The 26,291-nt window shown below is 39.9% G+C and overlaps 1 protein-coding gene across 6 annotated transcripts in view; it reads right to left on the bottom strand.

Moving 5' to 3' along the window:
• KIAA0586 (KIAA0586 ortholog) overlaps positions 1 to 26,291 on the bottom strand; it is a 99,561-nt gene that overhangs the window by 54,471 nt on the left and 18,799 nt on the right. For 2 of the 6 annotated variants that reach the window (XM_070750171.1, XM_070750152.1), the window contains exons 11-21: positions 24,478 to 24,622; positions 21,957 to 21,998; positions 20,116 to 20,220; positions 18,626 to 18,834; positions 17,395 to 17,467; positions 15,730 to 15,879; positions 12,325 to 12,502; positions 9,178 to 9,366; positions 7,801 to 7,994; positions 3,879 to 3,974; positions 478 to 561 (exon numbers count right to left, since the gene is read on the bottom strand). In XM_070750171.1, the coding sequence (XP_070606272.1) occupies positions 478 to 561; positions 3,879 to 3,974; positions 7,801 to 7,994; positions 9,178 to 9,366; positions 12,325 to 12,502; positions 15,730 to 15,879; positions 17,395 to 17,467; positions 18,626 to 18,834; positions 20,116 to 20,220; positions 21,957 to 21,998; positions 24,478 to 24,622 (1,465 nt within the window). The remainder of the gene's footprint in view (positions 1 to 477; positions 562 to 3,878; positions 3,975 to 7,800; positions 7,995 to 9,177; positions 9,367 to 12,324; positions 12,503 to 15,729; positions 15,880 to 17,394; positions 17,468 to 18,625; positions 18,835 to 20,115; positions 20,221 to 21,956; positions 21,999 to 24,477; positions 24,623 to 26,291) is intronic. The other 4 variants (XM_070750189.1, XM_070750161.1, XM_070750180.1 and 1 more) reach the window with 3 other exon arrangements.

The following is a 26,291-nucleotide window of genomic DNA, read 5'->3' as shown; positions in this document are numbered from 1 at the left end:
ATGATTATACTTTCAAAAATCTGTTTAGAAAATGTTCCTTAATGCCTTAAGTATTTTACCTTTTCAAATATCACATCAATATTTTCAAATATCAGACTTTCAGATTAAAACTCTCTCTTGTGTATTAACCAGTTTGATTTGAAAGGTTTTATTATAACCAAATGCATGGTAAAAGTAATTCCCCAAAGAAATGGGAAGGCAGAAATTTCTTTCACATCTTATAAATTGGTGTCCTAAGTGTTTTTTAATATTATTTCTGCTGCTTTTTTGGATAAACACAACAGAAGACAAAATGTAATTTTTTCTATTATAATAGTGAATCATACATTTATTTTATTTATTTATTTATTTTATTATTTAGATTTGTATGCCGCCCCTCTCCGCGGACTAACAAGCTGCAATGGGTAAAAGCAGCAGTATTTAAAAAAGGATAAGCTACTTTTTTTGCATTGCAAGGTAGAGTACCAAAAAACTGACCTGATTAATATCAGTAGCATCCATAAAGTTAGCACCTGGAAGTTTCAGATCTTCATCCTGAAGGAAGCTGTCTTCTGTAGTGGGCTACATAAAAGACAAATTCCAGTTATCTCTCAAATTTAGTTACAAAAGTACAGTAATAGAAAATAAAAGAATGTGATATTTTGAGATGTGGGGGGAATCAGGTATGTGACATGAATATGCCGTCAGGCATGGGGGAATTGAGATCCTCTTTCCCCCTAGGCCTTTACAATTCTATGCATGGTATGTATGTATGTTTGGTTTTTATATTAATGGGGTTTTAATCATTTTTTGTATTAGATCACTATTGTACACTGTTTTATTGTTACTGTTAGCCGCCCCGAGTCTCCAGAGAGGGGCGGCATACAAATCCAATAAATAAATAAATAAGTGAGTGAGTGAGTAAGTGAGTGAGTGAGTGAGTGAGTGAGTGAGTGAGTGAATGAATGAATGAATGAATGAATGAATGAATGAATGAATGAATGAATGAATTTCACATACAACAGATGGAAACAGGATGAGAGCCTAGACAGTGATTTGGCCACATAGAGACCAATAGAATACTAAATGGTTGCTTAGAAAAAGTTTTGTTTGTTTTAATAAAGATTTATGCATGTCTGTTCATGAACACACGCGGCAAAAGAAATAAATCTAAATGCATAAATTCATTTGATTATGACGGGCTGAGAGAATTAGTGAAGGATTACAGGGTGAAGAAAAATTCTCCGATATGACACACCATTTTTAATAAAGTGATGAATGTGTAGAGAAAAAAATGAAAAGAAAAATGACAGTGGGAAGTAGAAGTCCTGCATGAAAATCAAAACAGGAAAAATGTTTCAACACAATGAATGCATATTTTCTGTAATACAGAATTAAGGCAAAAATGTGGATAAGAAAAATCATTATTCAATGTGACTAGTGAGAAAAGGATAGCTGCAAATAAAGTAGCAAAAGGCAAGCACAGTTAATATTCAGGCAGAGAAAATGTAGTTAATCTGATAAAAATAAAACTTGTATTAAAAATGGATGAAAAAAGCTAAAGGGGACCCCAACAGAATAAACACGTTAAAAATAAAAGTGATGAAATGGTTTGGGATGAAGACATGCAAATGATGGTAGAAAGATAGAAAGATAGCATAATACATGATCAAAGAAGATAAATGAAAGTAGAAAAAATGTTTTTATTCTGTTATTTAGAAGTGAGAGTTGAGTATGTCAGAAGAAACAGAAAAGTTGAAGCAGTGAGAATGAAGAAAGCTGTATGGTAAAATTAGAAACAGTCAAGAATTTTGGTTTGAATAAATCAGTAATTACTTGGGTCTTTCAAACTAGGACATACATGTCAGCGACTACTTCAGCTTCAACCACAACAACACAAGAGCACACAACAGATTTAAACTTAATATTAACCATTCCAAACTTGACTGTAAAAAATATGACTTCAGTCACCGAGTTGTCAAAGCGTGGAACTCATTACCGGACTCCATAGTGTCATCCCCAAACCCCCAACACTTTACCCTTAGATTATCTACGGTTGACCTATCCAGATTCCTAAGAGGTCAGTAAGGGGCGAGTACAAGTGCACTAGAGTGCCTTCCGTCCCCTGTCCTATTGCTCTCCTATATCTCCTATACCTTTCCTCTATTCCTATATCTCTTCTTCTATTCTTTCATTGATATACAGTGATCCCCCGGGTATTGCGACCCCGATCATTGCGAAACGGCTATATGGCGATTTTGCAACCCGGAAGTAAAAACACCATCTGCGCATGCGCGCCCTTTTTTCTATGGGCACGCATGCGTAGATGGCGCCGGGCAGATCAGCTGCTGGGCGGCTTCCCTGGGTCTCCTCTTGCTGGCGGGAGGGCGAGAAGCCCCCCCCAGCACCCGCTCGCCCGCCGTTCGCTCGCTGCTCGCCCGCCCTTCGCCCGGCCACCCGCCGTTCGCTCGCTGCTCGCCCGCCCTTCGCCCGGCCACCCGCCGTTCGCTCGCTGCTCGCCCGCCCTTCGCCCGGCCACCCGCCGTTCGCTCGCTGCTCGCCCGGCCACCCGGGTTCGGGGGGGTGCTGGCAAGCCCCCCATGCCGGCGGCGACGTTTTAAAACAGCCGCGCGGCTTCCCAATGAGTCCCGAAGACAAACGCGGAAGTTCGCCTTTGACGTTTGTCTTCGGGACTCATTGGGAAGCCGCGCGGCTGTTTTAAAACGTCGCCGCCGGCATGGGGGGCTTCCTAGCAGCCCCCCAAACGTCCGGGGGGTGCTGGCAAGCCCCCCATGCCGCCGGCGACGTTTTAAAACAGCTGCACGGCTTCCCAATGAGTCCCGAAGACAAACGTCAAAGGCGAACTTCCGTGTTTGTCTTCGGGACTCATTGGGAAGCCGCGCGGCTGTTTTAAAACGTCGCCGCCGGCATGGGGGGCTTCCTAGCAGCCCCCCAAACCCGGGTTGGGGGTCCGGGGGGTGCTGGCAAGCCCCCCATGCCGGCGGCGACGTTTTAAAACAGCTGCACGGCTTCCCAATGAGTCCCGAAGACAAACGTCAAAGGCGAACTTCCGTGTTTGTCTTCGGGACTCATTGGGAAGCCGCGCGGCTGTTTTAAAACGTCGCCGCCGGCATGGGGGGCTTCCTAGCAGCCCCCCAAACCCGGGTTGGGGGTCCGGGGGGTGCTGGCAAGCCCCCCATGCCGGCGGCAACGTTTTAAAACAGCCGCGCGGCTTCCCAATTAGTCCCGAAGACAAACGTCAAAGGCGAACTTCCGCGTTTGTCTTCGGGACTCATTGGGAAGCCGCGCGGCTGTTTTAAAACGTCGCCGCCGGCATGGGGGGCTTCCTAGCAGCCCCCCAAACCCAGGTTGGGGGTCCGGGGGGTGCTGGCAAGCCCCCCATGCCGGCGGCGACGTTTTAAAACAGCCGCGCCGCTTCCCAGCTGAGTCCCCTTCCCAGGAACCCCAATCTTCGGCTCCTCGCTAGCGCTGCGGAAGTAAAAACACCATCTGCGCATGCGCAGATGGTGTTTTTACTTCCGCAGCACTACTTCGCGAAAACCCGATCATTGCTAGGGGTCCTGGAACGGAACCCTCGCAATGATCGGGGGATCACTGTATTCTATTCCTATATCTTCTTTTCTATTATTTCTTAGATATATTTTACTATGAGTATCTCCTCTATAACCTTCATCATGTATTTTACTATGTGTATATTGATATATACTCACTAAAACCCTCATTGTGTATTGGACAAAATAAATAAATAATAATTTTACATAAAGGTTTTCCTTATAAGAAATTAATCAGGTGAACCATATTAAATTAAAGTTAAATTCTCTTTCCAGCAATGACCCAGCAATATTAGACAAAGTTTGCTTATTGGAACCAACAGATACCTGTATTGTAGCTTTTGCAAGTCCAAGCAGTAAAGACGCCTGGTTTTCATTTGTAGTGTCACTTGAGATGCTATCAATATCAATATTAGGTAGTGTCTGCAAAGAAAGACCACAAATTGAATTTTTCATTTCTGTAAGTGGTTACAAGCCACATCTCAATCACACCTTGTATCATCTATGTCCATGATGATGAACCTATGGCTCGCATACCACAGGTTGCACAGAGCCCTCTCTGCAGGCACGCTAACCGTTACCCCAGCTCAGCTTCACTGTGCATGTGCGCACACCTCCTGCTGGTCAGCTGGTTTTGGAGTCTCTGTCGTGCATGCAAGGGGCGCATGTAGGGAATGCGCACATACTCAGGGGGTGGTGCACATGAATAGGTAGAATAGAATTCTTTATTGGCCAAGTGTGATTGGACACACAAGGAATTTGTCTTGGTGCATATGCTCTCAGTGTACATAAAAGAAAAAGATATATTTGTCAAGAATAATGTGGTACAACACTTAATAATAATAATAATAATAATAATAATAATAATAATAATAATAATAATTTATTAGATTTGTATGCCGCCCCTCTTCGAAGACTTGGGGCAGCTCACAACAGTAATAAAAAGCAGTATAGCAATAGAACAAATCTAATAATAAAAAGATATATAAAACCCCAACAAATAAAAACCATACAACACATACATACCAAACATAAAATATAAACGCCTAATGATTGTCACAGGGGTCAAATAAGCAATGAAGAAACAATCAATATTAATAAGAATCTTATGATACACGCAACAAGTTACAGTCATACAGTGGGAGGAAAAGGGTGATAGGAATGATGAAAAAAAACTAGTAGAAATAGAAGTGCAGATTTAGTAAAAAGTTTGACAGTGTTGAGTGAATTATTTGTTTAGTAGAGTGATGGCGTTCAGGGGAAAACTGTTGTCTTGCTGTGCAGTGCTCTATAGCAACGCTTTGAGGGTAGGAGTTGAAACAGTTTATGTCCAGGATGTGAGGGGTCAAGGTCACATTGCATTTTGGGGGCTCGCATGGTGCCCTCACTTTTTCCAGTGCTGTTGTAACTTTGAATAGTCACTAAATGTTGTAAGTTGAGGACTATGTGTATTAGACAGAAAGTAGGGATGTCAGTATCATTAATATCTTCTCCAAGCCAGACCACGTCCAGAATAAAGAAAGGGGGGGGAGGGAGTAGCCAAATGGGAGAGATCCTTCAACACCAACCCGATCACTGCAGCTATTTTTATTTCAGAGAAAAAAACTTCAAGAGGCAGTCATCTCTGCTGAAAAGGAAACTGTCTAGCCAATATCAATAAGACTAAGTATTAATTAATTTTGACAAGCTATGTCTAAAAGGAAAGAGTACAATTATTCTGGTATGCTGAAAATGGAATGGGCATCAATCAATCTGACATTATCATAAAAAGCAAATAATATGAGGGCAAAATAATATATTACATGCACAAAAACACTGCTTAATAAGATTATTCTTACTAAAGTTGAATCTATTTTTTAACATTTAACATTTTAAAAACTTTTTTTAAATAAAATCAGGGCAAAATAATATGTTACATGCACAAAAACACTGCTTAATAAGATTTATTCTTACTAAAGTTGAATCTATTTTTTAACATTTAACATTTTGAAAACTTTTTTTAAAATTGAAGGGCTCTCAAAATGGCCAAGAATGAAAGCTAACAGAAACCATCTAATATAGGTTTTATATTTCATAGGAGAGGGAACTGTATTCAAATCACAACTTCTCAATCAACATTTTCCAAATTTGCAATTCTAAAATATGTGGACTCCATTGCCAGAATTTTTCAATCAGCCAGACAGAAGACCAATTGCCAAGTTAACCACTGCTCCCTCTCGTCACCTCCAATGGTTCTACATTGTTTGCAAAAATAAAAACACACTGCCCTGCTGTGGTGGTGGCAAACGTGGCAGGAAGGAAACTCTGGGAAGATTAAAAATGGCTTTTTTGTTCTATATTTTCCAGAAGCAACAATTGAATAAAAAAGGATGATAACATCTCTCAAGATTGAGCTCTTGATGCAATATTTGGTACACACACAAACACACACAAGGAGGGGGAGATCATCCCATCTAAGTAATCTAAGGAACATTTATTTATAAAGGATTTTTCTTTTTAAAAAATCAATTTAAATTTAAACAAATGTAGTTGCAGTATGTCTGTATTTAGACATAGGAATCTGCTATCATGCCTACTCCAGCACTAAAAAATTAGTAATTATCTGATAAGCTATCAATCTATTAAATAGACTTCTATGAACTCTAAAGTGTGACTTCAGAAGACTACTATGTGTTTTGGAAAACACAATTGCTTAAATAATTGATGCTGTTAATATGGCTCTGCACTACATCCTTCAACATCTTGAATCTCCAATGACCTACGCTAGGGTTCTCTTTGTAGACTTCAGTTCAGCATTCAATACCATCATACCGGACATTCTCTTAACCAAACTAAATCAGCAAGCGGTACCTGAACACACATGTAAGTGGATCACAAGCTTCCTGACAGACAGGAAGCAGCAGGTGAAGCTAGGAAAAATCACATCAGATACATGTACAATTAGCACAGGTGCCCCCCAAGGCTGTGTACTCTCACCACTTCTCTTCTCTCTATACACTAATGACTGCATCTCAAATGATCCATCTGTTAAACTACTGAAGTTTCCAGATGATACAACAATGATCGGACTCATTCAAGACAATGATGAATCCGCATACAAATGGGAAGTTGAACAACTATCCTTGTGGTGTGACCAGAACAATCTAGAACTGAACACACTCAAAACCGTAGAAATGGTGGTAGACTTTGGGAGAAACCCTTCCACCTTTCCACCTCTCACAATTCTAGGCAACACAGTATCAACAGTAGAGACCTTCAAATTTCTAGCTTCTATCATATCTCAAGACCTAAAATGGTCACCTAACATCAAAAACATCATCAAAACAGCACAACAAAGAATGTTCTTTCTGCGCCAGCTCAGGAAACTCAAACTGCCCAAGGAGCTGCTGATACAGTTCTACAGAGGAATCATTGAGTCTGTCATCTGCACCTCTATAACTGTCTGGTTTGGTGCTGCAACTCAACAGGACCGACACAGACTTCAGAGGATAATCAGAACTGCAGAAAAAACAATTGCTGCCAACCTGCCTTCCAATGAGGATCTGTATACTGCACGAGTCAAAAAGAGGGTGGGGAAAATATTGACTGACCCCTCGCATCCTGGACATAAACTGTTTCAACTCCTACCCTCAAAACGTTGATACAGAGCACTGTACACCAAGACAACTAGACACAAGAACATCACTCTACTAAACAAATAATTCCCTCAATAGTCAGACTTTTTACTAAATCTGCACTTCTATTCTACTAGTTTTTCTCATCATTCCTGTCATCCTTTTCCTCCCACTTAGAACTGTATGACTGTAACTTGTTGCTTGTATCATAAGATTTTTATTGATATTGATTGTTTATTCATTGCTTATTTGACCCCTATGACAATCATTAAGTGTTGTACCACATGATTTTTGACAAATGTATCTTTTTTTTTAATGTACGCTGAGAGGATATGCACCAAGACAAATTCCTTGTGTGTCCAATCACACTTGGCCAATAAAAAATTCTATTCTATTCTATTCTATAATGATTTAGCTAACTCAGCTTAATTTAATTTTATTAATGTATACTCCCCCTTACACCTATACTCCCCCTTACAATTTCCCTTTGAAAAATGGTGTGTTTGTTCTGTGGTCTCCAGATACAAAAGTGGCCATTGTGTTTTCCTACCAGAGAGGGATAGAAAGAGAGGAAGATATATTTTTCTCAACGTGACTATTAAGTCACTAAATATTTCTTAGTCTTTATGCCATACCTGCATAGTTAGTATGGGAGGATCCTTTTTCTCTGACTTCATTTCTATTATTGTGACACTGGGCTTGTTCACTTTTGACTTTGGTGGTGGGGGAGAGGAAGGGGGAAGAATAGAAGTTGCCACAGTAACAGGATGGAATTCACCTATATTTATTTCTGAAGGCTGAGGCAAGATGAGATTGATCTGTTTTTGCCCTATGAAAGTTCAAAACAAAAGAAAGCAATGAAAATTAATAGGAAAGTGAACACAAGAACAAGGGGACACAATCTGAAGTTAGTTGGGGGAATGATCAAAGGCAACATGAGAAAATGTTATTTTACTGAAAGAGTAGTAGATCCTTGGAACAAACTTCCAGCAGACGTGGTTGGTAAATCCACAGTAACTGAATTTAAACATGCCTGGGATAAACATATATCCATTGTAAGATAAAATACAGGAAATAGTATAAGGGCAGACTAGATGGACCATGAGGTCTTTTTCTGCCGTCAGTCTTCTATGTTTCTTTTTCTAAAATTATCTTGAATGGATTCTAATCAGGAACAAAACTATAGGCAAAGTTAAAATTTTTAAAAATGAATAAAAAGATATCCAAAGAAAAAGAATTAGGAGAAATTCAAAACAAACTGAAAAATTGCAATTCGATATACAAATGGATAGCATGCTAGATAACACACCAAGCATCTCCATTCTTTTATTCATGAAGGAAAAGTCATAAATGAGAATTTATGGCAAAAAATCAGATAATATCTTAGAGCTTATTTATTCAATTCTCTTGCTGTATCAATGTCTATATATATGAGGGGTAAATCAAGCAACATTCAGAAAATATCATTCAATATTAAATGGAAGAGGCCTGTTTCCTCCATGATATGCTTATCACTTTCTCAGAGAAATCTCATCAGCCAATGCTGCAAACCGGATGCTGTCCTAGAGAGGCCTACTGACCCATGCAAATATTTGAAGACCGGTCAATCGTTCCAGTAAAAAAATGGTTCAAATTCTTCAGTTCCTCAGTTTCTCGGGCTACTCAAATCTGAGGTATCTAGAGATTATGAACAGAATTCTATTTCATAATTTTCAAATTGGAAGTCAAATGACTTTTCATTTGACTTTTATTTGACAAATGACTTTCCCCCTCATTTGTGGGAATTTCAAGCTTTAAGAACAGATCTATCTATCTATCTATCTATCTATCTATCTATCTATCTATCTATCTATCTATTTCCCAAATCCCTTACAGAATAACACTGAGAGGTATCAAATTAGGACTTGCATTGGCATTAAAGATAATCAGAAGAAAATAAACCGCACTGAATCTGCACAGTTACCTGATCGGCTTCTTGCTAACCAAAAGTTGAGTAACTTTTCAATTCATACCTAATGGAATTGCCATTGGAATGAGATGACCTTCAAGAGACCCAGATGCTTCATGAATTGCTTTCGTTGGGCTGAAAAGATACTGTCGTTCCTGTTGAAAAGCAGATACTAAATCTGGCTTCTTAGGATTGATATCTTTATTGGCCAGATAGGGGTTGGTCTGTGTCCTGGTAGATTTTACTTTTGTACCTGGTGAAATTAGATTAATTATGTATTCATACATTGTGCAAAATCAATTCTGAAGTAATCCATAGTTTAAGAAATCACAATTGTGCTACTAACAGAGCATCCTGCACTATAAATTACAGTGGTATCTCAATTCTCTTAATTGGTTACCGTATATACTCGAGTATAAGCCGACCCGAGTATAAGCCGAGGCACCAAATTTTGCCACAAAAACTGGGAAAACGTATTGACCCGAGTATAAGCCGAGGTTAGAAAATGCAGTGGCTACTGGTAACTTATAAAAATGGAAAACAATAAAATTACATTAATTGAGACATGTTTTAGAATATTTATTTTAAAGAAAACCAGTAAACTAGCTCTGTAAATTTAAAAGAGGGTAAACAAATTAACAATATTAACAATAAATTAAAAAGTAAAAAAAGTAGCTCGATCAGGAAGCTAAAACCTAAGAGTTAAAATCCTTCAAAACTGGATTCCTTCTCATCATTAATTGGATTTACATTATTGTTCTGTTTTTATATATGCTGTGAGCCACCCTGAGTCCTTGGAGAGGGATTGCATACAAATCCAATTAAATAAATAAACAAACAAACAAACAAACAAACAAACAAACAAATAAGTGTATCCAAAGAAGAGCTTCAGCATTAGCTGCTGTGAGGTTATCAGCATAGAAAACCAAATAGATAGATAGATAGATAGATAGATAGATAGATAGATAGATAGATAGATAGATAGATAGATAGATAGATAGAAATAGATAGATAGATAGATATAGATAGAAAGATAGACAGACAGACAGACAGACAGATAGAAAAATAGATAGATAGATAGATAGATAGATAGATAGATAGATAGATAGATAGAAATAGATACAGATAGATAGATAGATAGATAGAAAGAAAAATAGTTAGATAGAAAAATAGATAGATAGAAATAGATACAGATAGATGATAGATAGATAGATAGATAGATAGATATAGATAGAAAGATAGACAGACAGACAGAAAAATAGATAGATAGATAGATAGATAGATAGATAGATAGATAGAAAAATAGATAGATAGAAAAATAGATAAGATAGAAAGATAGACAGATAGAAAAAGAATTCCTGTCTAGCTCTGCCTCATAACACATTATTAGATCCTATCCAAACAAGGACAGCAACTACCACAAAATACCATTTTTTAAACAGTTTAAATCCTTTCAAAGGAGGGGGAGGAGAATCTGACAGCAGGGGGCCTTTTTAATCCGACTCACCATTGCAAATGGCTGCCTTCTTTGCTTGAGCTAGGGAGAGGAACTACGGCGTGCGAGAGGAGACAAAAGCTGGTGCCTCCTCGCTCTGGCTCAAGCAATGGCGCCCTCGTGTGGTGACTTTGTCAATGACCCGAGTATAAGCCGAGGCTGTGTTTTTCAGCCCATTTTTGGGGCTAAAAAACTCGGCTTATACTCGAGTATATACGGTAATTGGTTTCGGCAAGTCCAATGAGTACCAAAAAGCAAACAAATTTTTCCCATAAGGAATAATATAGTGAGTTACAAGGCAGCCAACAATAGCAAATTCTAGCTTATGCATTGAATACCAAACAAATAATGAGTACCAGGGCACAATTTTCACCTCAAAATGCAGAGTACCAAATTTGATGAGTTGAGTACTACAAGCCCACTGTAGTTTACAAATCCTAATGCTGTGTTCAAGCAATATATAAAACTGAACAAATAAACTACATTATAGTTTAGCATGATAGATGAACCAAAATATTTTTTAAATATTTTAACAAAAGCTTTTAGAGTAGGTTTGGGTGGTGTTCAGGCAGATATGGGATTCTTGTAGCAATCTGCAACCCTCTCCTAGCCCCCAATTAGTTTCTCAGTGTTGTGGTTAGCTCTGGCCCTGCTCCTGCCCCAAGGACTGTGGATGTGGGGGAGACATCCACATGCTGCAGGCCTGTTTTGCCCCCGGTGGAATCTGCTGATGAAGGCTCCTCTGACCAAGAAGACATGAGTGACAGGGAGGAGGAGAGTGGGGCAGACAGCTCAGAAGGAGATCAATTATCTAGCTCCTCCTTGGATTCAGAACAAGAGTTAATGATACAGCCATGCATGAGGAGAGCGATAAATAGGCAACAACAACTGAGAGATTATTATCAAAGAAAATGAGGCCACCTGTGGTTGGGTGGGGCTGTGGTAATTAGTGAGGCTGCTATAAATAGCAGCCTGTGGGTTTGGCCATTTTATCTGATCGTTGTGTTTCGTGACTGCTTTCCTGACTTTGACCTTTTGTGTGCTGATTTTTCCCCACTTTGAAATTAAACCAGGGCAAAGTGTGTTTCACTTTGTGAAAAAAGAAGGACTGTGAATTGCCTCACAGCTGCAAGCTAAGTATCACAGAACTGATAAGGGACTTGTACAAATTACCAGTTTGTTTGGAGACAAGTGCTCTTTGCTATACCAAAAGAGGGCTTGGTTTAAGTGAATTTTCATTATAAAGAACATTGTTTTGAATTTTCAAACGTGTGTGTGTCTGAAATTGTATCTGTGCATTTTTGGGAGGATTCTACCAGAGAGCTCGACAGAACAATGGACAAACCAGAAATTTGGAAAAAACGCACTTTCATTTTCCGAACTTTCGGTTTGCCCGTTGTGCTGGTTTTTTTGCGCTCCAAGGCTTCGGGGAACTTCCATGAACCCTCTGGAGTACAAAAAACAGCACAATGGCAAACCGGAAGTGCGTTTTTCTGATCTTTTCATCTAAGTGTGTCTTATGCTCCAAAAATTACGGTAAATATCATGAATATGTTATTATATCAAAAATATATCAGAATATGTTATATATCAGAAACAGCTATATTACTCTACAGATTTTTTACAAGCTCAAGGTGGAATAAAACATATCCTAGAATAGAAAGGCAAGCTGTATGAAATGTTCTTAAGGGAAAAAGAAAATAAAAAACTACCAACCTTTCACACTTTCTATTACTTTTGGCCTTTGAGGTTTTGATTTGGGAGGTGGAGAATTGAAGCGCAGATATGGAGATTTCTTCAGTGTGCTTCTGTGACCTTGGTAAACTGGCCTGCCATAAACCTGAGAAAGAGACTCTTCATTTTGTGCTTCCAACCTTCCTTTCAGAGAACCCTGCTTAAAAAAGAAAAATCAATCTGAAATTTGACTTCAGACAGGTAGACGATTAATTAAGAGTTAATACATTTAACCACCTAAATCTAGAGTTAGGAGATAGAAGACCACATTTATTTATTACAATTCAAGTAGTCCTTGATTTACAATAGTTTATTTACATTACAACATTAGAAATTAACAACGGCACTGAAAAAAGTGACATGACTGTTTCTCATATGACCACGGGAAACTGCAACATCATAAAATGCATGCCAGTTAACAAGCGTTGAAATTTTGATCACATGACCATGGGGAAGCTGCAACAGTCAGGAGCAAAACAATCCTGTCACTTTTCTCATTGCCATTGTAACTTCAAACAGTCACTAAATGAAAGGTTGTAAATCAAGGACTATCTGCAATGATAATATATATATAAAATCAGAAAGCCTTAAAAACCTGTCTCTGCAGGCAGGCCTGGGGCCACTGAGTAATAGAATCAAGCTCCAATCCAGAAGGATGAATGCTTTATTAATGGGGTTTTAACTGTTAAAACCCCATTAATAAAACATTCATACTTCTGGGTCGGAGCTTGATTCTATTACTCAGTGGCTCCAGGCACGCCGCCCAAAGTCCAACAGGAATTGGGCAGCTCACAAATCCAATAAATTAAATTAAATTAAGTGTGTGTGTGTGTGTGTGTTCAGGTTCAAATCCTGGTAAGGGTATGGCTAGCTGACGAGAGCATAAGCTCAAAACTAGTATCATTTCCTTTTCTCTTATCAGCAAAAATACATTACACATGTAGATTATAGTTTGTTGGCTATAAAAATTAATCTGCCTTGGATATTATTATTGATTGATTGATTGATTGATTGATTGATTGATTGATTGATTGATTGGATTTGTATGCCGCCCCTCTCCGTAGACTCGGGGTGGCTAACAACAGTAATAAAAAACAGCATGTAAATCCAATACTAAAACAACTAAAAAACCCTTATTGTAAAACCAAACATACATACAAACAAACATACTATGCACAAATTGTAAAGGCCTAGGGGGAAAGAATATCTCAGTTCCCCCATGCCTGTCGGCAGCGGTGGGTTTTAAGGAGCTTACAAAAGGCGAGGAGGGTGGGGGCAATTCTAATCTCCGTGGGGATTTGGTTCCAGAGGGCTGGGGCCACCACAGAGAAGGCTATTATTATTATTATTATTATTATTATTATTATTATTATTATTACTATTATTACTATTATTACTATTATTACTATTATTACTATTATTATTATTATATGGCCCCTAATGGTGCCAAGAGATAAAAAGGAAGCAGTATGCTCCTCCCATATTTGGGTATACCAGGGTGATTCAACAGAAACACACACACACACACAATGTATGTATGTATGAATGTATGTATGTATTTATATAGTTGTTTTCGAAGATTTTCATGAGTACAGGTTTGTAGGTCTTGGCATATTTGAGTTTCTTCCCGAGAATTCTCTAAAACATACATGGGAAGAAACCCAAATATGCCAAGACCTACATATGTATATATGTTTATATGCTTGTGTGTGTATGTTTCTGTTGAATCACCCTGGTATACCCAAATATGGGAGGAGCATACTGCTTCCTTTTTGCCTCTTGGCCCCACCAGGGGCCATACCCAAGGCAGATAGAAACATAGAAGATTGATGGCAGAAAAAGATCCTCATGGTCCATCTAGTCTGCCCTTATACTATTTCCTGTATTTTATCTTAGGATGGATGTTTATCCCAGGCATGTTTAAATTCAGTTACTGTGAATTTATCTACCACGTCTGCTGGAAGTTTGTTCCAAGGATCTACTACTCTTTCAGTAAAATAATATTTTCTCATGTTGCTTTTGATCTTTCCCCCAACTAACTTCAGATTGTGTCCCCTTGTTCTTGTGTTCACTTTCCTATTAAAAACACTTCCCTCCTGGACCTTATTTAACTCTTTAACATATTTACATGTTTCGATCATATCCCCCCTTTTCCTTCTGACCTCCAGACTGTACAGATTGAGTTCATTAAGTCTTTCCTGATACGTTTTATGCTTAAGACTTTCCACCATTTTTGTCGCCCGTCTTTGGACCCGTTCAATTTTGTCAATATCTTATTGTAGGTGAGGTCTCCAGAACTGAACACAGTATTCTAAATGTGGTCTCACCAGCGCTCTATATAGCGGGATCACAATTTCCCTCTTCCTGCTTGTTATACCTCTAGCTATGCATCCAAGCATCTTACTTGCTTTTTCTCCCGCCCGACCACACTGCTCACCCATTTTGAGACTGTCAGAAATCACTACCCCTAAATCCTTCTCTTCTGAAGTTTTTGCTAACACAGAACTGCCAATACAATACTCAGATTGAGGATTCCTTTTCCCCAAGTGCATTATTTTACATTTGGAAATGTTAAACTGCAGTTTCCATTGAAAATTTTTTATAGACAACAAAACTATAATCTACATGTGGAACATATTTTTGCTGATAAGTGAAAAGGAAAGGAGACTAGTATAGATCTATTTTGAGCTTATTATGCTCTCATCAGCTAGCCATACCCATATATCATAGTGTTTTCATTCTGATCACATGACCATGGGGATGCTGCAATGGTCAGAAGGATGAAAACAGTCCTAAGTCATTTTTTTCATTGCCACTGTAACTACGAACAGTCACTGTTCGAAGTTAGGGAAGTACGAAGGCTGGGCTTTCTTAGCACCCACTCCTTTACAATGGGTTACAAAATGTTATCAACAAGTTATAAACGTCAACTGCAAGTCTCTAATATTACTGCTAAGGGTCTGACAGATAAGAAAAACTGTCTTCAGCATGATCACTTGTTCAGTGACAAAATTATGGCGGTGTCCCCTCCAGCAACCTATGTTCTGCCCCGTGTGCCCGTGCAAGCATGCTCTGCTCACTCATGGCCCCACTGAACACCTTGCCTGGGACTCCCATCTCATTCCATTTAACAACCCACACAGTCTTGGAGTTATGATGGTAACCAGGATTGTGGGATTGCTGTTGCTAAGTGATGTAGTCACCTGGCATCATGCTTTATGACCACATTGCTTAAGGACAGCAATCCCAGTCCCAATTGGTGTCGTAACCCTAGGATTGCAAGGGGGAAATTACTCCTCTTCATGTTGTTCTTGATCAGATGGCCTCTGCTGATTCCAAGCTGAACTAGATTTAGCCCACAATAGCTCCCTTATAATGCATTCTCACTTTGTCTGGCAGTTTTGAAGATGGCTTCATTGCGGGAAAATGTCTTTTGGGGGGGATTCTTTGACCATAACGAGATTTTGCATATGTTTCTTTTGTGGCTGTCCTGAGGGCCTGTTGTGCCTGGAGGTAGTCCTTCCTTGCCATTTCATCCTAAAAACAAAGCGTAAAAGCAGAAATAAAATGATAGCTTTTAGATTAACATAAAGGTTGGTGGAGTTTTAATGTGTGAGCAAAGCTTTCAACAATAGTGCTGACAGTTTCCATAGGAAGGCAATTGGTATTATGATGCAATATCATACAAGATTTTTAAGGGCTTGTGCCTAATATCAACAATGGCATAGAATAAATTTGTACATATTTTTTAAAAAATTGCTGATGATTCAAAAGGGAAGTACACTCCTTTTATTTGTTTCTCTCCTATCATTCTTCCAATTTCTTCCAACCCATAAAGGCCATACAAAAAAGCAGCACTTCTAGAATTTTGCTAAATTCTGCTAGTGCAGAATCTCCTATGCAAAATGTTCCTATTTTTAAAAGAAAAGAACAATCTGGACAGTTATCAAATGATTTAGTGAAACCCCAAGATTGTTATTCTAACTTTGCTTTTCTCCAAAAGTAGGTATTTCCTTCAACTACCATGTTTTCCCCAAAATAAGACCCTATCATATATATTTTTGAACTCTGAAATAAGTACTTGGCCTTACTGTCATGCACTCAAAAGTCAAATTGGGCTTACTATCAGGGGATGTCTTATTTTGGGGGGGAAAGGTATATATTTTATATAACTTTTGATATATATTTCTTTTCCAGAGTTCGTATATTAGACAATCTTTAATATAATTTGCTACATTTGGAAGAGCCATATACAGTGATACCTCGTCTTACAAACGCCTCGTCATACAAACTTTTCGATATACAAACCCAGGGTTTAAGATTTTTTTGCCTCTTCTTACAAACTATTTTCACCTTACAAACCCACCGCCGCCACTGGGATGCCCCACCTCCAGACTTCCATTGCCAGCGAGGCACCCGTTTTTGCGCTGCTGTGATTCCCCTGAGGCTCCCCTCCATGGAAAACCTCACCTCCGGATTTCCGTGTTTTTGTGATGCTGCAGGGGAATCCCAGCAGCGCAAAAACTGGCGCTTCGCTGGCAACGGAAGTCCGGAGGTGGGGTTTCCCAGCGAGGGGAGCCTCAGTGAAATCACAGCATCGCAAAAACACAGAGGTCCAGAGGTGGGGTTTCGCATGGAGGGGAGCCTCAGGGGAATCCCAGCAGCGCAAAAACGGGCGCTTCGGCTGGCAAAAGGAGTGAATTTTGGGCTTGCACACATTAATCGCTTTTCCATTTATTCCTATGGGAAACATTGTTTCATCTTACAAACTTTTCACCTTAAGAACCTCGTCCCGGAACCAATTAAGTTTGTAAGACAAGGTATCACTATATTCACAGATAATGGACAATTCTACAATAAATTTTGCACAATCAATTGGTAAGAACTTTGCTGTTATGGGGCCTTGGATTCTAAAACTAGAGACAACCATGTCTGTTAGCATTTGCAAAAATTCCAAGGAAATTCAAAATTGAGATGTGAAATGTCTTTCTTTGGGAAAGATATATCATTTAGCAGAGTTATAATTTGCCACAAACCATTCTGCTACCACACCTGAATTTCCGTGCTGATTGTCTTAATCCAGTCGTCCACTGTCTTCCTGATCCGTATTTCTTCTAGGACATCTCTAGAAAAGAGGAACAGCCATAGAAAATTAGAGGATCATATCATCAAAAATGAAAAACTTTGCTTTAATAATGAGTTTGAAGCTCATACAGTTGAGAAAGACAGAGAGAGCTAGAAGTACCACTAATTTGTGTGTGCGTGTACACCTTAAACTATACAGATGGACAATAGAGTGGTAACTCTGTTTTCCCCCAAATAAGACATTCCCTGATAATAAGCCCAATCGGGCTTTTGAGTGCATGGCATTAAGGCCAAGTGCTTATTTCAGGATTCAAAAAAGTATAAGTCTTATTTTCAGGGTAACACAGTAATCATGAACCTGTGAACTTTTTTTTCCTACCTATCCACCCTCCCACCATGAATAAAATCATGCTTCTGAAATTGGTCTGCAATCCATTGATAAAGAAACTTAAAACTTTCTACAAGTTGTCAGGGATAAATGAAGCAATTACAACCACCCAATACAAGGATCCCATCTTATTATTTGTATGATGTCATAATATCATGCTTATATTTACTGCAATTCTCTGACCTTCCAAAATAAAGGCATAGAAAACACTTGCCCTTCCACTTATCTCCCTTCCATTTATTTTAACCATTAAGTTAAAAACAATCTTGGATGAATATCATGCCTTCTTGAATCTCAGGAGCTTTTAATCCCACTGATCTATTATTGGAAATGCATGAAATAAAAGGTTTTGTTATGTGACAAACTTCTCTCCAGAAAGTCAGGGATGCCAAGGCTCTACACTTTTCACTTTAGATCAAAATGTTTCTAAACATTTTCCTAGACTTACGGTAGATTGAGAGCTGGTCGAGTAGCTCTTTTAATTCATGTTAATGACATGACTTGAATTTTAAGGGGTTAATTTTACTACACGAGTGATGTGTGATTTTACATTTGTCCACCGTTCTGGACTTCCTTTGCAAAGGATGGAAACAAAATTCAGTCCATTTTAAATGGTTGTAATTCTGAAGGGGGAAATAATATTCCTACAACAAAGAAAATGCATTTTTTAAAAAATGATAGGATTTTATGTGCTTTTTAATATTGTTTTTATTATTGTTGTGAGCCGCCCCGAGTCTTTGCAGAGGGGCGGCATACAAATCTAATAAATTGAATTGAAATTGAATTGAAACTGAAAATAAAGAACTTTACCGATCTGCTGTCAACTCATCTATGAAGGCATGCAAAGCATCAGCATCCTTGGCACGAATAATGGCTTCCAGGTTTTCTTCCAGCAGCCTTTTATTCCTGCGCACTGTTCTCAGGATCTTTTCAGCATCTCTCAGGATAGATTTGGATGCCTTGTTTGACTGAAGAATGGATGACTTGGAAAGTTGCTGAAGTTCGAGAAGATCTCTTTCCTGAAATCCAAATAAATTTTAAAATGTCACCAAAATCTAACAATGCAAGGCATGTTGAATTTTATCTATAAACACTGCCTACAAATTAAGATGGTTAAAATCAGCTGCAGACACAGTTTCTTCTATGCTTTCAGAATCTGCCCCAAAGAATTGGCAGATTTTGTAGCATACCTGGAAAAAAAAGCACACCCGAGGAGGCAGAAACCCACACTGCAAGCACCGAGTACTCATACAATACTGACTTCCATTTTTTTTTATGCAAGAAGTTCAATTTTTAATTATGGGAGAAGGGCTTACTTTGGGGGGGAACATGAAAAAAGCAGAAGAAAGAATAATAACTACAAAAAACTAATCATTCTTATATGCAGTTTGAAAAGAACAATATTATTTTAATTATTTAATGTTTATCACTTGCAATATACAATGTATACAATCAGTAGGAACAGCAAATGCAATAAAAATCTAAACATTTTTAAAAGGCTAAGCTAAGCGCCGTATATAACAGCAAAGTATATTTTTGTATTTAAAACTAAACTAATGTCTGCGGAGAGGGGCGGCATACAAATCTGATTAATAAATCTGATTAATAATGGTTGATGCTATCCTGCTGAGTAGAGGACACTCACAGTCAGAGGTCTATAAGCAAGGTGGCCTTCTCTCTATTGCCATATAATACTGCACCTTCTATCAGTGAAATAAGAAGATCGTCTTTTGATACTAGCACAAAAGTAAACTAAGAGAAACAAAGCCAATAGGAACCTCCTGGAATATAGAGCAATTATAAAATTAGTTACATTTCCATTCTAGAGCTCCTCAAATTTGGCAAAAAGCTTTGCGGAGCTCACACGACACTTTGTCACCCTGTACCTAAAGGACTCTGAAACTTTGAAAGTTTTACACCATAAGGAATTTATGTGCAAAGTTTAATTGAAATTGAAGGTGATCGAGTGGGAACACCTGGTCCACTTGACAAAGAATGACCAACACTATTTTTATTACATGACAAATTATCTATGGACATAAAACACACACATATATATACATACCTGCATACATACCTGAAGCATCTGAATAGAAGTACACTAACCCACAAAGAAACATCAGAAGTCCATTACTATATGTTCTATTTGAGAATTAAATTTTGTTTCAGCTCCATGTAGGAAAGTCAGGAACTAATGCCTGCATCCTATCCCAAACAGCAGGGTGACTATCAGATGAACCCTTGGGATCCACATTCACGGACTGTAATTGAGCCCATCACATGGTTGCTCCTTATCATACCTCAGTTTGTGGTGGCATCTTGAGAAGGACCTCTGATGAGAGGACAGGTTGATGAGAAGAGAGATGGTCCTTCCTTTGCTCAGCTTCTTTTGGGTGTGAGGTTGCCTGCAGTTTAAGAGAAAAGATAACTGATGCCTCTGAACAGATATTTTAATAAATAAAACTATCTACAGAAGACGCTAAAAAAAAACCTTCTAGGTATCAGTTCTCTTATGATGCAGAGAAGTAGCAAGTGGGTGAATTTGAAACGCAAGAACCACACATTGTCTTAATTATATAGAATGCCTATTAGACTAACAGTAGTTTGATGCGTTGATACTTGCTTTGCTACTGTATCTGGCCTGCCAGCCTTGCACTGGTTGAAAGGAGCAAATTCTGATGAATCTAAGAAGCAATTTATACTTGGCAGATTCAAGTGAAATACAGTGGTACCTCGTGATACGAACCCCACATGATACGAACAATTCGAGATACGAACCCGGGGTTCGGAAATTTTTTGCCTCTTCTTACGAACTTTTTTCGACTTATGAACCCACCGCAGATCGCAAAATGGTGCTCTGCTGGGCGGCGGCGCCCGCCTGTCACCTTTTGAAACAGCCAGGGGGCTTCTCGGCGTTCTTCTGAAAGCCAAACCCGGATGTTCGGCAAAAGTTCGGGTTCAGGAGGCCGCTGAGAAGCGCCTGGCTGTTTCAGAAGGTTACAGCCGGGCGGCGCCACCTGGCAGAGCACCATTTTTGCGATCGGCGGTGGCGTTTTCGGCCGATCTGGAGGCTGAAACGGAGGTGGGGAATCCCAATAGGGAATTCTATGGGCGGAGCTTTGACGTCATGAAGATGTCCTTTCTGGAGGCCACATTTGGGCCGACCAGGAAGGACGTCTTCGTGACGTCAAAGCTCCGCCCATGGAATTCCCTATTGGGATTCCCCACCTCCGTTTCAGCCTCCAGATCGGCCGAAAATGCCGCTGATTGTAAAAACAGCGCTCCGCCAGGCGGCGCCACCCGGCTGTAACCTTCTGAAATAGCCGGGCGCTTCTCGGTGGCCTCCGGAACCCGAACCCGAACTTTTGCCGAACTTCCGGGTTCGGCGTTCAGGAGAACGCCGAGAAGCCCCCCAGCTGTTTCAGAAGGTGACAGGTGGGCGGCGGCGCTTCTCGGCGGCCTCCCGAACCCGAAAAGTTCGGCAAAAGTTCGGGTTTGGGAGAACGCCGAGAAGCCCCCCGGCTGTTTTAAAAAGTGACAGCCGGGCGGCGGCACCCAGTGGAGCGCCATTTTGCAATTCCCCCCCCCCTTGCACGCATTAATCGCTTTTACATTGTTTCCTATGGGAAACATTGTTTTGTCTTACGAACCTTTCGCCTTACGAACCTCCTTCCGGAACCAATTAGGTTCGTAAGACGAGGTATTACTGTATTTGAAATCCAGTCCCAGTCCTTAAACTTCGACCTACCCTACCAATATAGAGAATTTCAGACGTTTCGTGTTCTTAAATCTTTTTAAAATGAAAACACAAAAACCCTGCTGGATAAAATTAGAGGCCTATCTATTTCACCATTCTGTTCCTAAAGGAGATAACCAAATCCAGTGTAAAATCAATCAGCAAACATGAGAGCACTTTCACAGGAAATAAACTGATAGATCTATCTGATGCTTTTTATACAGGAAATAATATATAGCCATCATGACTAATAATTTAGTTGCAGGAATAAAAATTCAAGCACATGATAATAGTATGGTTAAATTACTGTATTGTTTGTTTTAATACATTTTAATGAGACAGCACGAGTGCCTTCAAATTAAGACCTATTGAATATATGGTATATGAAATAAACTGAAACAGAACCTTAACGAAATTGTTCATGTCTGATTTCCACTCCTTTGCATTCTGTAAAGTATTAAAAAAAATGCATTTTAGAAAGTTCTCTACACAGATATACAGTGATCCCTCGATTTTCGCGATCTCGTTCTTCGCGAAACGCTATATCGCGATTTTCCCCAACCGATGACGTCACTCTCTTCCTTCCTTTCTCATCTTTCTTTCTCTCTCTCTTTCTCTCTCTTGCTTCTTCCTCTCTCACACTCTCTTCCTCCCTCTCTCATCTCTTTCTTTCCTTCTCTCTCTTTCTCTATCTCTCCCCCTCTTGCTGGCGGGTGGCGGCCGGCGGGCGGGCGAGCGAGCGGGGGCATCAGCGAGGAAGACCCAGGGAAGGTTCCTTCGGCCGCCCAGCAGCTGATCTGCTCGGCAGCGCGGTAGCAGCGAGGAGCCGAATCGGGGTTTCCCCTTTGCGTGGGCGGCGGGGAAACCCCGATCTTCGTCTGCTCGCTGCTGCTGCGGCTGCCCAGCAGCTGATCTGCACGGCAGCGTGGTAGCAGCGAGGAGCCGAATCGGGGTTTCCCCTTTGCGTGGGCGGCGGGGAAACCCCGATCTTCGTCTGCTCGCTGCTGCTGCGCTGCCGAGCAGATCAGCTGCTGAGCGGCCGAAGGAACCTTCCCTGGGTCTTCCCCGCCGCCCACGCAAACTCCACCATCTGAGCATGCGCGGCCATGAAAAAAAGGGCGCGCATGCGCAGATGGTGTTTTTACTTCCGCAACCCTACATCGCGAAAAATCGATTATCGCGAGGGGTCTTGGAACGGAACCCTCGCGATAATCGAGGGATCACTGTACTACAGTTCTGTGCCACAATGGAGGACTATTATTTATACAGTTTATATTCCTCTGAAAACTATGTAACGTTCTTTCGCTGAGGGGTTATATCTATTTATTTAAGATACTTATAAACCAATCTTTATTCTTTTGGATGCTAAGTCTAGCCTAACATGCTCAACTTCTAAACATGCATCTAAGCTGCATCTGGTCTAGAATGTAGTAGTACACTAGAATGCAGTCATGAACACAATTATGCCCATTTAACAGTGTTATTTCACAAGCTGCACTGGTTGCCATTAGGCTTCAGAGTGCAATTTAAGGTATTGCAGGTAACCCATGAAGCCCGTCATGGCACAGGCTCTGTCTATTTGTGGAACTGCTTGTTTTTAATTAGCTCTAGCTGCCCAATCCTATAGGATTAGCATACTCCAGCCCCTTCACTCAACCAGTGTTATGTGGGAAGAGTCAGGACACAGTTCTTCTCTGTTGCTACGCCTGCCCTGTGGAATAGCTTTCCCTCCAAGATGGACCTGACCCAGGCTCTCTAAGGACCTGGTTTCCCCACCAAGTCTGGGTCAGGCTTTTTGAGCATATTTTTATTGTTTCTGGGTGCCTAAATTGCCTTTGGTGCAATATGTATTAATATATTTCATCTTCACTCATTTTTTGCTTTTAATTGCACACACTGCCCTAGGTTTAGTGGATAGCCATATAAGCTGAATAAAGGCAAAATTAAAGGGGGGTGGGAAATCCATGATAGCTACATCCATTGTAGAAAGTTAAAACCAAGCAAACTACAATGTGTGAACCAGTTAGTAATGTCTAAGGACATGTAGAACAGTTCTAACTACATTTTTTAATATCTAGACTCTAGAGCCAAAGATCAGAGGTAGTTCCTTCAGGGTGGTTCCTTGCATTATGAACAAAAGATAAACTCTCCATAATTCATAAAGGGGTGATGAGAGAGAGCAGGTGCCAAGAAACCTGCAGGTACTTGTCCAGATAGGCCCCAGGAATCAGACATGTTTAAATCGCATTTCCAATAGTGCACAGCTAAATATCTATGGAGATTCTCAGTCACGGTTGTCATCTAGATCAGTGTTTCCCAACCTTGGCAACTTGAAGATATTTGGACTTCAACTCCCAGAATTCCACAGCCAGCAAATGCTGGCTGTGGAATTCTGGGAGTTGAAGTCCAAATATCTTCAAGTTGCCAAGGTTGGGAAACACCGATCTAGATCATGGTTTTTCAAGAGAAAACTGGACTTTCTTGTTTTTCTTTGAAATTGTTTCACTTCTCATCCAAGAAGCTTCTTCAGCTCAAAGAATGAGAATGGGATGAGGAGCGAAATGTCTTCAAAGAAAAGAAAAAAGTCTCTTGAAAAGACACCTTTGGGACATCTCCAATCATTTCAGCATGTCTAATGAGGGAGCAAGCTCACCAGTTTGTTCGCCAAAGCTGAAGTTTACCAACATCTGTAAAAGCTGAAGTTCTCTTTCTTTTTGTAAATGAATACAGATCAAAATTGTTCAAGGTCTTCCCTGTAATCATTTCTTACTACATAGCATTTGTGTGTAAGTTTGTGCCCTTACAAGGAAATGTAAAGATATTTATGAAGCGATGTTTTAAAGCGCGATAAATATCTATGCAGGTCAAGATTCTTTTTTACCTATTAATTATTCCAGTAATATGCAACACACACAAGCATTTTTACCTGCAGGATGTTATGCAATTCCTTTTTCAATTGCCCAAGATCATGAAGCACATCATCTGCTTTTTTCACAGTTTCCCCAATGGATTCAAGATCTTCACTTGCACTTTTAAATACAGAGAACGCTGTTGGAGGAATGCTGGAAATGCTAAAAAAAAACATTTTTTTAATCAAATTGTCATTAATCCTTACTGAGATTCCAAATAATATTTAATCTTCTGAAATTTTCTAGCTGAGTCAAATCCAACCAACTGCCCTCCAGATATTTTGCTCCTTCAAAAATGACCAAGCTATAGCATATGTCGGACTATATGTATGCCGCCCCGAGTCTGCAGAGAGGGGCGGCATACAAATCTAAATAATAAATAAATAAATAAAAGACGCACCAGTGTGTTAAGATGCACAAAGGTTGCAATGAGGTAAGTAAGAAAAAAATAATTGTCCTCCTCAGCCCCACGGAGCACTCTCCAGGTCTCCCAAATCCTCCGTAATCCCGTTTTCCACAAAAATGTTTTCGGTGTATAAGACCCACCAACATTTCCACCCTCTTTTGGGGGATGGGGGTGCTGTCTTATACTCTAGAAAATACAGTACCTACCATAATACCATCCCATACAGAGATGACAGATTATTAATTCAGTTTGCCCTGTTTGGTATACATAAACTCAAATAGCTACATGTATATAGAAACATAGCAACATAGAAGACTGATGGCAGAAAAAGGCCTCTTGATCCATCTAGTCTGCCCTTATACTATTTTCTGTATTTTATCTTAGGATGGATATATGTTTATCCCAGGCATGTTTCAATTCAGTCACTGTGGATTTATCAACCACATCTTCTGGAAGTTTATTCCAAGGATCTACTGCTCTTTCAGTAAAATAATATTTTCTCATGTTGCTTTTGATCTTTCCCCCAACTAACTTCAGATTGTGTCCCCTTGTTCTTGTGTTCACTTTCCTATTAAAAACACTTCCCTCTTGGACCTTAATTAACCCTTTAACATATTTACATGTTTCGATCATGTCCCTCCTTTTCCTTCTGTCCTCCAGACTATACAGATTGAGTTCATTAAGTCTTTCCTGATACGTTTTATGCTTAAGATCTTTCACCATTCTTGTAGCCCGTCTTTGGACCCATTCAATTTTGTCAATATCTTTTTGTAGGTGAGGTCTCCAGAACTGAACACAGTATTCCAAATGTGGTCTCACCAGCACTCTATATAGCGGGATCATAATCTCCCTCTTACTGCTTGTTACACCTCTAGCTATGCATCCAAGCATCCTACTTGCTTTCCCTACCGCCTGACTGCACTGCAATGATTTCTGACAGTCTCAAAATGGGTGACATTTTGAGACTGTCAGAAATCACTACCCCTAAATCCTTCTCTTCTGAAGTTTTTGCTAGACTATTTATGGGACCGTCTCCTGCCACATACCTCCCAGAGAGCTATAAGAACACACATAGTTGGCCCCCTCCAGGTCCCATCGACCAAACAATGCAGGTTGCTGCCCCAGCTCTATGGAACTAACTCCCCCTCAAGGTGAGGAATTCAGAGCTTTTTTGGACAGGCATTTAAACTAGGTAAAGGGGACAGAGATGTACCAGATGTGGAGGATTTCTGTCCCCGACCAATGAGGATACATCAGTTTCTGGAAGCTTATGAAAAGGGAGCTGAAAATAAAATAGATGTAGTTGTTGATGATAAGGGGCAAACTAATAATGAAAATAATGTTCTTCGGGTAATGTGCACGAATGCTCGAAGCTTGAGCAACAAGCTCTGTGAGTTAATGGCCATAATATCTAGAGATAATTTG

The sequence above is a fragment of the Erythrolamprus reginae genome, chromosome 1, assembly GCF_031021105.1.
Source record: "Erythrolamprus reginae isolate rEryReg1 chromosome 1, rEryReg1.hap1, whole genome shotgun sequence".
NCBI lineage: Eukaryota > Metazoa > Chordata > Lepidosauria > Squamata > Dipsadidae > Erythrolamprus > Erythrolamprus reginae.
The sequence above is the reverse complement of the archived record's forward strand: the minus strand, read 5'-3'. Positions and strand labels throughout refer to the sequence as shown.